This window comes from Tachysurus fulvidraco, chromosome 22 (genome assembly GCF_022655615.1).
Source record: "Tachysurus fulvidraco isolate hzauxx_2018 chromosome 22, HZAU_PFXX_2.0, whole genome shotgun sequence".
In the NCBI taxonomy this organism is placed as follows: domain Eukaryota; kingdom Metazoa; phylum Chordata; class Actinopteri; order Siluriformes; family Bagridae; genus Tachysurus; species Tachysurus fulvidraco.
In genome coordinates, this window is record NC_062539.1 from 4,669,234 (window position 1) to 4,681,552 (window position 12,319).

The window sequence follows — 12,319 nt, forward strand, 5'->3', positions numbered from 1 at the left end:
GTGTAACCTGACTCTGGTCTGAGGCGTCACCCCCCAGTCCTCAGCAGGGGCTCTGTGCCACTGGCACTCCCGCTGACCGACAGCACGCATTCACGTCCAAAAAGGGCCTGCCATTCAAAGCAATGAAAACGATGAAACGTGGCTATTATAATGGAGACACAGAGGGATATCTGATCCACCTCTGTTCTTCCCAAGTCCTCATTATCACAGGCATTTCATAGCTGAAATATCTGTTTGCATCTCCACAGTATTGCAGAGCGACACACTCGCAGACTAAAACTGCATTCGCATGCTGGGCTGTACTGTATGTCACAGGGAAATGGGGAACAAGCAGACTGTTTTCACTCAACAGCAGCTGGATGCGTATCAGGTCAGTCAAATTTCAGCTCAGGAGGAGAAATCAGTAGTGATCCTAGAAGAACCTTTGTAGCCACTAGAACCTCTCAAGCGAGGCTCGGTCTTTGCTGATAATCTTAAATATTGTTCAAAATGAATAAGATTATTAGGAGCAAGAGAGAAAAACATGTATATTCAATAAATATAAGAGAAGTTACTTGACATTACCACAATACTTTATCTTTATATTAGCATCATTTCCATTTCCATTCTGATTTACAGGACTGTACATTTTTCACCAGAAAAGAAATTTTAAGGTAAATTTATTTTTAATGATTTGTTCAAGAAATCAATTCTGTGCAACGTCGTTGACACCGACCTTCTTTCTTTCTTTCTTTCTTTCTTTCTTTCTTTCTTTCTTTCTTTCTTTCTTTCCTTCTTTCTTTCAAAATAAATACATTTATTATAACAATAATATTGTTATAATAAAGGTATTTATTTGAATATGTATGTATTTGTTTCGAAGTGGCATATCAACACGTCAATAACTATAACAATTTAATAACAATATTGAACACAAATAGGCAAATTGATCTATTTTCTCTTATCATAAGATTACAAGTTAATTAGTTCATTGTGAGATGCACCCAATAAATAACTCCTTCCTGTGTAAACCCACAACATTCATGCTACTTTCACCAATATTTCTATTCATTGTCATGGCAACTTGATAACATAATTATTTCTCTCTCTCTCTCTCTCTCTCTCTCTCTCTCTCTCTCTCTCTCTCTCTCTCTCTGTGTCTTATATATATATAATTATTAGTATTTTAATTTACTTTTTAAACAAAGCATGAAGTTGAACGATGTGACTGTCATTTGGTGTCTTTTTCCAAATGACCTGATTGTTCACATCAGTGAAATGTACACATCGTTAGGAAAAAATAATTATATTCTTAATTATTCCTTTTTTTTTACCAGGCTGTTTCATAGGTATCGCGATTTGGCCCCACAGCTCGTTCCGCTTGACTACACCACCCAGCCAGATGTGCGTCTGCCCTATGAGCTGATTGATAGCATGCCAGAACTGAAGGTACCGTATACGGGCCTCCCACTGCACTAACACTACACACTGAACCACCCGCTCCGTGTTCCTTATCAATTATGGATCCGCTACTAATTGATCGCAGCCTTGGAGAGGTTGCGTGTCATCAGATCCCCCTGAACTTGAGAAAGCATCAACTTATGGACTCTGCTGAAGTGCAAGTCCATTACACGCCACTTCACACAGCATTATTCACATTGATCACTAGCTTATCTGTCACAACAAGAACCAGGGGTCATGATTTCCATCAGAAAACCTATCCACCAATAATCACACAGATGTAGAAAATGTTTATGATGTACGATCAAGACGCCAGTATTTACAGGTCCACATACCCAAAAAAACATACATATTAAAGGCTCACTAAAACAGCAAAGGTGATGGTGGGGCTTGTGTCCACTGTACTGTAGCTTCAGACTCTTCTTCTTGGCTGTTCTACCTATTTTCCTCAAAGGTTCGGTGTTTTGAGTATAGTGAGATGCTTTTCTGCTCATCACAGTTGTAAAAAGTGGTTTATGGTGTTAACATAGTCGTCCTGTTAGCTTAAACCAGCTCTTTCATCCCTAATAACTAGCCTCTTATGGTTAATATTGTGTTGTTTTTTTCATCTCTCGAAACTTTAGAGACTTTTACTCTGACATCTTTATGTCAATTTAGAAAAGAGTTTTGAGGTTGGATTTCTTTGTCGTGATGTACAATATATTTTTTTTTACCTAACCGTAATTACATACTGTGTGTCCTGTTCAGGATAATCCGTTTAGGCAGAGAATCGCAGAAGTGTTTTCCGAGGATGGAGAAGGAAACATGACTTTGGACGATTTCTTGGATATGTTCTCAGTGCTGAGCGAAATGGCACCAAGAGATCTAAAGGCCTACTATGCATTCAAAATCTATGGTCAGTCCAAGTCTCTCTCTCTCTCTCTCTCTCTCTCTCTCTCTCTCTCACACACACACACACACACACACACACACACACACACACACACACACACACACACACACACACACACACACACAAACCATGCCAAACCTCTCACAGGCCAGCGTATCAGTGGTGTCATTATTTATGATAAAGTAGTTTAAAATGACTGTAGGTCAGAGACACATGTACAGGAGCAGAGATCATAGAATATTTATTGTGATAATCGCGTACAGACCAGCTGACAGGACATTAAAGCAAGGTGTAAATAATGCATAGGTTTATCAGAGCATGGTCGATCTCCAAACAGAACTCCCAACAGAACAGTGTGTGTGTGTGTGTGTGTGTGTGTGTGTGTGTGTGTGTGTGTGTGTGTGTGGCTGCCTAATTAAACATGCTATCAGATTAAGACAGTTTACAGCAGCACATGCTCCATGGCCTCTTAAGGTCAAGAGAAAGTTTTCATTCATTATTTACAGACAGTAAACAAAAGGAGCTTTGCTCCACCGATGACTGATGGAAGCACAAGTCTCATCGCCATATCTGCATTTAACTGAATCGAACAGAAGCACAGCAGTGGAAGCCATAGCAAGAACCCACAAGAAGTTTTTTTTTTTTATTGTAAAACTGACAAATCGTAAATCCTGTCATGTAAATCTAGTTGATCAGTCAAGACATTTTTGTTGCCTTTAGCCTCACATTGTAATTACAAACATGTCATTTCAAACTGTACAATACAAACTACATGACTAATTTATCATATGACGCTTACCACCATATGACAGTCTATCTCAAAAAAATAGACAAAAAAAATGACCTGAGGTAAAACAAGGCACCTTAGCCACAGAGAAATAGAGCCATGCTAACATAGAAGGCTCTCGATCAAGCTAGCATCAGATGAATATTATATATGTTATATGGTAGCTTGTGTCAGCTACTTGGCTAGTAAAAAAAAAATAGATCCAATAATTGATCCAATTTATTCTCTAACTTAGACTTATTCTGCCATTTTAACTAATTATATATAAATATTGTTACTAAGCCAAAACGTGGCCTTTGAGGCATACGTATAGATTTAGACATGCTAATCTATTTTATTTAATCATCCTTATGTTTGTAAGCATAATACACAGATTTAAACACTATGGATGTTAGATCCATATATATTTTATGGGATACACTGTGCCTCATCTGGAGATTGGTCTGTTTTTCTCAGTGTATATTATGTAAGGAATAAAACAAAGTGTGTATGTGTGTGTGGTAGCAAAATCAAACATCAAACCATTGAAACTGAGAATTCGGTTGAGATCATTTGAATGATTTAGTCCATATGTTATTATACAAAACAGATGTCCCTAAAGCTTTGTCCCTAAATTTAGGGAAGGACCATGTTTGTGGTCCCAGTCATGCGTCCACCAAATTTTAGCCATTCTGTATTGAGCATCTGTCTTGAGCTTGAATAGTGTATATCATTATTCACAGATTTCCCTTTCTCAGACTTTAACAACGATGACTTCATTTGTAAATCGGACCTGGAGAAGACCTTGAACAAGCTAACGCGGAACGAGCTGACCGAGGACGAAGTGAGCATGGTGTGTGAAAAAGTCCTCGACGAAGCCGATATGGACAACGACGGCCGTCTGTCACTGGAGGATTTCCAGCACATGATCGTGAGAGCACCAGACTTCCTCAGGTTAGAGCTACTGCACATCTAAAGCTGAGGAACAGAAGTGTCGAAGTATCTTGTGTATATTTTCTCAGTATAGGTATCATAATCCCAGTGGCCTTAATTTTTTTTTAAAAACAAAGAACAATGTGAACAAATCATAAGAACCTGTGTAACTCTATTTAAAACCAGCAGATAGGGAATATATTACAGGTCTTTTTTTCCCCTCCCTAGCACATTCCATATCAGAATATAAGACAAGTATGGATTTAAGGACAAGTTTCTTCTCTGACTGAGCAGAACGTAGACACTACAGGACAGTGAAGAGAAGATGGAGGAAATATCACCTGACCTCAGATTACAGCACTTTTCTGCGGAGAACAACGAATCAATGAAACAGTGAAATGCATCAAACCAAGTTGTTGCACTTCCTCGATCGACTTCCTTCATGTTTTAGTTTCCTCCCTTCAATGCAACTTTTGTTTGATGATAATAAGCATTGTTTGAGATCCATGGCTTCAAAACCGACCTGTAAGCTCAGATCTGTCTGCTTCAACACCACGTCTGCACTAACAATGAAAAATGAGGCACAAATGAAAAAACAACAAAAAAAAAAACCACCACACAAAACTTCACTTCTTAAAAGATTCTTATTTTAATAAATCAAAAGCACTGATATCTACAAAACTGTAGACAATTTTTCAACATCATTTTTTTAGAAAGTACAGTACAATTTAAGTAGATCTCTTTTTTGAGTGTTATTTACAATTGTTCCTTTTTTGTTGTTTTTATATTTTTTTCAAAATGTAACAACTTTCATCCCCCCCCCGTTCACCTCGCCATCAAAAATTAAACGAACGTATAAAAGAAACGAAAACGATACGAATGACAGTGATTTCGAGAATAAAATAAAGAAATAAAGATCTGACATTTAAACACTATGAACTGCTTGAAGAGGCTTTGATGGAGCTGACAAAACTGTGAAAACCTCGGGAAGCTGTGCCGGTTTCATAAACCCTCTCCTCTTCTGTTTTTTTCTCCTTATATCCTCGCCTCTGTCGCTCGGAGTGGCGCTCAACCGTAAAGTGGGCACAGAAAGGGAAATAAATGGCAAGCGCTGGCTCGAGCCGTCGTGCCTGTCGGATCAAAGACAGATCCATTGCTGTGTTACAGGTTACTGAAGCAAAACACACTGAACAGTGAAAACTGTATTTCTCACCCGATACTCTATACAAGTCTCTTATTATTAAAGAGTCACTAAATTGCACAAAAGTGATTGACAAAGCAAAGAAAAAAAAAAAAACAGACTATGGGAATGTTTAAGAAGTGTAACAAAAAACCTAATGCAGAGAGAGAGAGAGGGTGGGGAGAGAGAGAGAGGGTGGGGAGAGAGAGGGGGGGTGGGGAGAGGGAGAGAGAAGTCAAAAAAGTCACCTTCATAATGCATAGATCTAGAATGAGAGATCAAGTATTAGATATTAAGACAAATGGCAGAATGTTAAGGAAGAGAGACTGGGTGATATGGAGAAGTGAACAAACTCGTACAGGAAGCAGAGACATTTAAACTCTTTGGAGGGGGGGGGGGAGGTGCTAAATCTTTTCATTCAAACCAAAGCTTTTCTATTTCAAGTTTCAATGCAAACAAAGAAAACAATTCTCCTGTCAGTGAAACTTCTCTCTGCTTCCCAGAACCAAAACTGTAAAACACTGTTTTTATAAAACTCTTAATCAATAAGCTATTGTTCCATCACTTCTTTTTTTTTCTTTTGAGATACATGATGGGTGCCTTTGCGCTGGTAAGTTAACGGCTCTCCTGGCCTATTGCTAGCTTGTATTAAGATGCGCGTATATAACACGTCAGCGAAGATAAAGCGAAAGCAGGCGGCCGACATAAACGACAACAGCAGCTGTTCTATGTGCAGATAAGTCCAGTCATATGCACTCTAATAATCTGAGCGCGCACAGGAAATGAGCAGGATATGTTGAAGAATCGTACTGGGTGCATGATGCCATCTATAGTCTCGAACAGGAAGTGACAAGTGTGTTAAGGGTCTATTCAAATATTATTATTAAAAAAAAACAAAAAAAATACAAACCCCCAAACAAACAAACAAACAAAAAAACACAGCTGTTTCCTGTTGGGTAAATAGGAACTTTTCAAAGCCAAATCAAATGGAAAATAAAAGCAAACACCTAAGGAGAGATGGTAAAAATACATATTTCTCTTCTTTAAGACTTGAATATAATTTCTTGCCTTAGATCAGAATAAATATTCAGGTATTTCATTCGAACTCAGATCTGCTGGTAGTATGCATTTTCTTGGGGCAGTTTATAACAGGGCAAAACATGATGCCTTTCTTTTATTAATTAGTTACACAGAAGAATAAACATACAACAGAACTACACTAATTACTTCTGAAAAAATACTGGTTTTAAATGTCGGAATGTCGAGTGCAACGTGAGCCGTTGTGTTGAACTCAATCATAAAAGCTGGCGCAAAAAGAAGCACCGGTGTTTGTTACTGTGCTGCTTTATGACTGTCAATAAAAGAAAGCGCGACCGAGTAACGAACTTGGACGTTATCGACCCCTTCTGTGCCGCAGAGAGAAGACTGCGAAGACTAAATGGGAATGTGTTGTTTAATGTGCGATCTTTAGTCATGATGACATGACGATCCAAAAAATGTATTTAAAAAAAACCCTCAAAAACAAACAAAAAAAACATCTATGCAAGCCTTCCACGGCCTCGTCAGAAAAAAGGGATGCGAGCTGGAAGACACCATGTGTCAGTGGAAGCAGATCAGATAAGCTGAGCACTCCAGCAGTGCCAGGGCTGGAAGCAGAGAGGTGCTGAAACACAGAGAGAGAGAGAGAGAGGGAGGGAGGGAGGGAGGGAGGGAGAGAGAGAAGTGCTAAAAACAAGAGCACAGTCCAGTTGGGTCCAGCCGCAGGTTGGAGGACAATAAGGCCTTGGTCTTCACAGTAGAACACAGCGGAAGAAGCTGCTCTTTTTCTGTTGCTCGGTGGTGATCTTTACTCCTTGATTGCTTTGGGGATTGTTTCCCTCCTATAGCAAGAGACACGGAATGAAAACGGATTAAAATATCCAGAGCACGCTCTGTTCTGCGTCATCTGACATCTAAAGACGAACTGTACATTTCTAAGAGCACTTTTTCGCTATAATAATATATCTATATAACGGAAACACATCTGTAAATTTCAGCTACGATTTAAAGAGAAATGTTCACTGCCAAGAAAATGATTTTAGATGAATCCTGATGAGAAAAGTAGAAAATAAAATAAAGTGTGTAGTGAATAAACATGACAGACAGGACCAGAGTCACACTAGTCTGTGTATTTTACTGAAAGGTCTTGTCCTACATTATATAAAAGCTCATCGATGATGATTAGTGCCAGCTCCAGACAGGTGACCAGAGAGAATAAACCGTACAACTGGAGCCAGGCTTTTTCTTACTTTGTGCAGTGAAGCAAGGTTTTAATAATCTACATCTTTCTGTGACGGTAAAGCATCACAGTCTACGTTGATTAAGTTTGATACAGGTTGGTTAGGTTCAGGAATCAATGTGAGTTATGAAAAAGGAGAAATGGTCCTACCAGTTTCGTGTCCATCTTTGCTTTAATGTCTCTGGCGAGTGTTAAGAATGCCTACAAGCAGAGCAACACAATGCACAATGTCATACTTCACATTTTACTGCATGATCGGAGCGATTCTGTCCTGCTTGAACACTGCTGATACTAACATGTTAAACGGCTCTTGTTAGCCATGAGATCTTTATTTCACATAAATGTCTGATAAATTAAATGCCTGCAGTGGATTCAAAGAATGTTTTGAGCTCAAACAACAACAGTTGTCGAAGTGAATCATCACAGACACGTCGAGCTGATATCGATAAACGGACCGAGCCGATGTTTACGGTGACGTATAAAGCGTTATCTGTAAAAATGACAAGAGACGTTAACGTGACGTCTAAGATGAAGTGAGTGTAAGCAGACTGAAGTGAAGGAAACACGTCTGAACACATGAATAATATTCATCAATCGCAGAGTAATGTAATGGAACCATCATGATCGTGCTGGTGAGCATCATGTCTGTGGTGTAACGCTGACATGCACATCTGTGGTCATTTTAGCTAAACAGAGAAGTCAAATCTCTTATGAACGACACACAGCTTTTGGTTAAAAGCATTCGTGCTTTCCACTGCAGAGACGTTATACGAATGTGTGGTAAACAAGGTCTGTACACTTCACTCACATGTTCTACGTTGATGTTGGCCTTCGCGCTCGTCTCCATGAACTTGATGCCATACTCTAAGGCCAGCTGAAGACAAAAGACAACACTTTTAAACCATTAGCTGAGATGCTAACAAATGTTTTGTGGTGTATTTTTGAGGTTGCATCAGCACATCTTTCAAGCGAGAAACTAGAGAGGAGTGTTAGGGAGAAGAGGGCAGGAAGTTAAGGGTGGCAGTTAATATTGTTGTCTAAAACACTTGTTAATCTTGTACTCAAATCTAAAAGGAGTTTGAGGATCTTTACACTACTGATATATTTATCAGTATTTTATATATATTTATATTAAAAAAAAAAAGTGGTGTCTTTATCTGACAGGTTATTATTATTACAGTGTGTGGTGAAATTTAACCAGTGATTTTAATTTAGTTTTTGATTAGAAACAGATGCAAGTATCAAAATCTCTCTGGGGCTGAGGGTAGGGTTGGAACAACCAGACTTTACAGCTCAGGAATGAAGCAGGATGTCGAGCAAATTAAAGAATAAATTACATAAGCATTCCAGTAAACTAAAAAAATACAAATAAAGAAGCTATGTGAGTGAGACAAGAAGTGCCAATCAAGTGACTGAAATGAAAAACGCATTACACCATGACAGACATCATCACAGCTGATCTGCATCCTTTTTCCTCACCTTCTCTCCTCTGTCTTTGGAAACTTGTCGCTTCTCATTGATGTCACATTTGTTGCCCAGAATCATCTTCTCCACATCTGCTGATGCATGCTGAGTAAGAGGTGAAGAGTTGAGTTATAAATCAGATCACGGTTGATTTTGTGCAGTATTTATATGATCAGCAATAAATCCTCACCTCTTCTATGTTTCTAATCCAATTTTTGATGTTGTCAAAGGACTTTTCGTTGGTGATGTCATACACCAGCATAATGCCCTGATCACAGGAGTGAATACATTAGTGTGTTTATTAATCTATATTAATTATAGATGCAGCATTACATAAATTCAGAATGTTCACGAACTCACCATCGCGCCTCTATAATACGCCGTTGTGATCGTCCTGAATCGCTCCTGTCCTGCTGTGTCCCTGCAGGTCACACAGTTAAACTCTATGAGACTTAGGATTCAGATCAATTTCGACACACAGCCAGAAACCAGATTAGTGCTCGGGCTGGATTCACAAAATATCTTAATCCAACATGGAGAGATGTCCAAAAACATAAGAGTGGCTTCTTTAAACCTGCTCATGAGAGTACCTTAGTAAGGAAGTGACAGAATTCTACAAGAGCTACAATTCAATTTGTTCATCTGTTTAGCTAATTTTCAGCATAAACAAATGACACAATGTACAATAATTCTAGGACAACCCTAACCAGAGGACTGATTAACAGGTTAATTAACTATTATTATGATGCCTAGCTGACCGTAATCACAGCTTTGTAGCTGCTGTAATGGAAGCGATCAGATGATAAACAGAGTCGAGACGTTTCCCACGAACCTGCACTGCATTAATGTTTGACTCCTGGGAAAGAGCATAGTTAATAAATCCTTGCAATACAGTACTGGATTTCCTAGCAGATTAAGTAACTGCATCCTGATTAACTCCATAATAAACCCCATCGCTACGGAGACAATGCCCTTGTTATGATTAAATATCACAATCTCTAATTAAGTCTAATTGCATAAACATGAACCAGTTCAATTTCTGGAGCAAATCCTTTGCTGTGACTTAACCACTCATTTACACTTAAATGAATAATTCAGCTAAAGTCAGATCATCAGTCCAGAGATGAGTGAAAGGGCTGGAGATGTTAGCTTAAATGGAGGATTTTTCTTTTTATTTAAACTCAGTAAATCAATGACAGCTGAGCTAATTCCAAAAACCTGCAGCTGAAAAAAAGTGGTTTATTTGTTGATAAAGTATGTGATTACTCCTCTTTGCATAAAATTCAGACTGCTGTATCTCATCAGTATGTGATATTAGTCAAACGTGGTAACGTGAAGTGAAACTACAAAACAAAATAGGTTACTGTTTCATAGCAACAGCTCGTTCATAGTTTCAGGACTGACACTCCTCGCTCTGAAACCCACATGTATAATCACTGATATGAGCTGACATTTATTTAACGTTATTTATAAGGCGTCTCGAGGGTCAGTGCTTTGAAGCCATCATTATGTCTGTTTGCCACAGGACTTCGTGCTTTTTCTCCAAAAAAAAAAAAGACAGGCAGTTTTTGTCTAACTAACTAAAAAAAAAAGAAAAAAAAAAAAACCCAAAAAGGCAGATAAGGAAAAGATGGTTTAACTTATTAATTAACATTAAGCGTAGCTAAAAATGGATAGAAAGTAAGAGGAATAAAATCCTGGATAAAAGTTGTTCTGTTATTAGAATATTATAAACATCTGGATGATAACGATTTTCTGTCAAGTTGCATCACACACGGGCGCCAATTGTTTAGCTAGGAGGTTACTCATTAAAAGTAACACTGCTGCCATGGCAACCAATTGTGAACACAAAATGTATGTCAAGGGCCCAAGTACAAAGTAACGATTCGTCAGCCTTACACGTCACCTGTATATTTCAGTTTAAAAGGAACCAGAATCAGCTGACAGTCCATGTGAGGCCTTTAAGTAGAAGACACAAAACATACCATATTTGTAACTTGATCTTCTTGCCATCTAACTCTATTGTCCTAATCTTGAAATCGATACCTGCAAAATAATAATAAATAAAAAAGATTAAACAAGAAGTACATGAAGCAAGGCATAAACAATCAGCTGGACAGGTTCTCTCTCTCTCTCAGACCTCTGATTCTATAAAAGTACAAGATGTCAGGAAAAGGCCTTGATGTAGCTGAGATACTGTTCACTTCCTCTAATACTGATCATGACTACAAAAGTGCATTAAAACACTTCCTCAGCTTCACACACACACACACACACACACACACACACACACACACACACACACACACACACAAATAAAGTTCATGCTAAAGATGCCACACGTGATCAAAACCTGCTAGATATTTCCACTAGACGTCAAATGTCACCTGGACATAATAAAAACGTTTAAAATGCATCTGATAAACTTGAATTGATAAAGTGGGTTGTGTCTGGCTGTGAATGAGCTAAGAAGGTTTGTTAGTTCAGGGACTCCAATATTTTGCTCATTTAACTAATCAAACAAAAATATTCTGTTTTCTTTTTAAACAAACAAACAAAAAGCTTAAATATCTATCAAAGCCAATACTGCTTACTCACTAGCCAGTTAGCTAACCTCACTCCTTCCGTGATGATAGGATGGAGACGTGTGTGTACGTATGTAGGCTCTCGCTAAGTAGCTGTTTAACGTTGAACCCAATAAACAAATGTACATTGCTACAAATAAACTCATACGTCCTTTCGGTTTCAGCATAATTTTAAAGTTTCTAAGTTATATTCTTCACATATATAAAGGATAATGTCTGGTGCGTCAGTTTAAGAGAAAGGTCTAAGTGTGCTTAGCTTGCTAAGTGTAAGCTGGGTGAGGTAACTAGTTAACTAACTAACTAACTAGCATATCGAAACCAGGTTGTATTCAAGTAAGCTGACACATTTAGACTGTTATTTCAATAAAACGTAATATAAAAGGTAAGCAAAAACAAACGGTTAAAATCCAAGTTAATCCGACTACGTTTGTGAAGAAAGAGTTAGCACAGCTAGCTAGCTAGTGAGCAGCTAAGCTAAGCTAAGCTAGCGCAGAACATATCACAGTGTCACTGTAGTTTACAGGCTTCAGAAAGAATGAACGCACCTATAGTTGAGATAAAAGTCGAGTTAAAGGCGTCTTCTGAAAATCTGAACAACACGCAGGTCTTCCCGACTCCCGAATCCCCGATCAACAGCAGTTTAAACAAGTAATCGTAAGTCTTCGCCATACTTGATAATTTGCGGAAATCCCGCCCGGCAAATTTGCTTAGTGGCGACGCGTAGACAAGCAGCACAGAGCAAAGAGCGTCGGCTCTCCCAGGCTCTGTCCCAAACCGCACT

At 38.5% G+C, this 12,319-nt stretch overlaps 2 protein-coding genes across 2 annotated transcripts; one reads left to right on the forward strand and one right to left on the reverse strand.

The window, feature by feature from the left end:
- The first annotated feature begins 247 nt into the window (after positions 1–247).
- Positions 248–4,976, forward strand: cib3 (calcium and integrin binding family member 3). Its single transcript, XM_027150815.2, has 6 exons — positions 248–370; positions 619–653; positions 1,317–1,428; positions 2,188–2,335; positions 3,857–4,052; positions 4,260–4,976. The coding sequence occupies exons 1-6, from the start codon at positions 290–292 to the stop codon at positions 4,279–4,281; spliced, it is 594 nt and encodes a 197-aa protein (XP_027006616.1). The 5' UTR covers positions 248–289; the 3' UTR covers positions 4,282–4,976.
- Positions 4,657–12,305, reverse strand: rab8a (RAB8A, member RAS oncogene family). Its single transcript, XM_027150813.2, has 8 exons — positions 12,084–12,305; positions 10,939–10,999; positions 9,314–9,374; positions 9,144–9,221; positions 8,969–9,058; positions 8,298–8,363; positions 7,640–7,690; positions 4,657–7,091 (listed from the first exon to the last, which is right to left on the reverse strand). The coding sequence occupies exons 1-8, from the start codon at positions 12,205–12,207 to the stop codon at positions 7,002–7,004; spliced, it is 621 nt and encodes a 206-aa protein (XP_027006614.1). The 5' UTR covers positions 12,208–12,305; the 3' UTR covers positions 4,657–7,001.
- Positions 12,306–12,319: the final 14 nt, after the last annotated feature.

Excerpts from the sequence above, each read along its gene's own strand:
- cib3 (XM_027150815.2), top strand. The coding sequence starts at position 290 with ATGCTGGGCTGTACTGTATGTCACAGGGAAATGGGGAACAAGCAGACT. Across the intron at positions 2,336-3,856 it reads CTATGCATTCAAAATCTATG|ACTTTAACAACGATGACTTC; the intron begins GTCAGTCCAAGT and ends TCCCTTTCTCAG. Across the intron at positions 4,053-4,259 it reads AGAGCACCAGACTTCCTCAG|CACATTCCATATCAGAATAT; the intron begins GTTAGAGCTACT and ends TCCCCTCCCTAG.
- rab8a (XM_027150813.2), bottom strand. The coding sequence starts at position 12,207 with ATGGCGAAGACTTACGATTACTTGTTTAAACTGCTGTTGATCGGGGAT. Across the intron at positions 9,222-9,313 it reads CGTATTATAGAGGCGCGATG|GGCATTATGCTGGTGTATGA; the intron begins GTGAGTTCGTGA and ends TCCTGTGATCAG. Across the intron at positions 7,092-7,639 it reads CAAAGATGGACACGAAACTG|GAGGGAAACAATCCCCAAAG; the intron begins GTAGGACCATTT and ends CTCTTGCTATAG.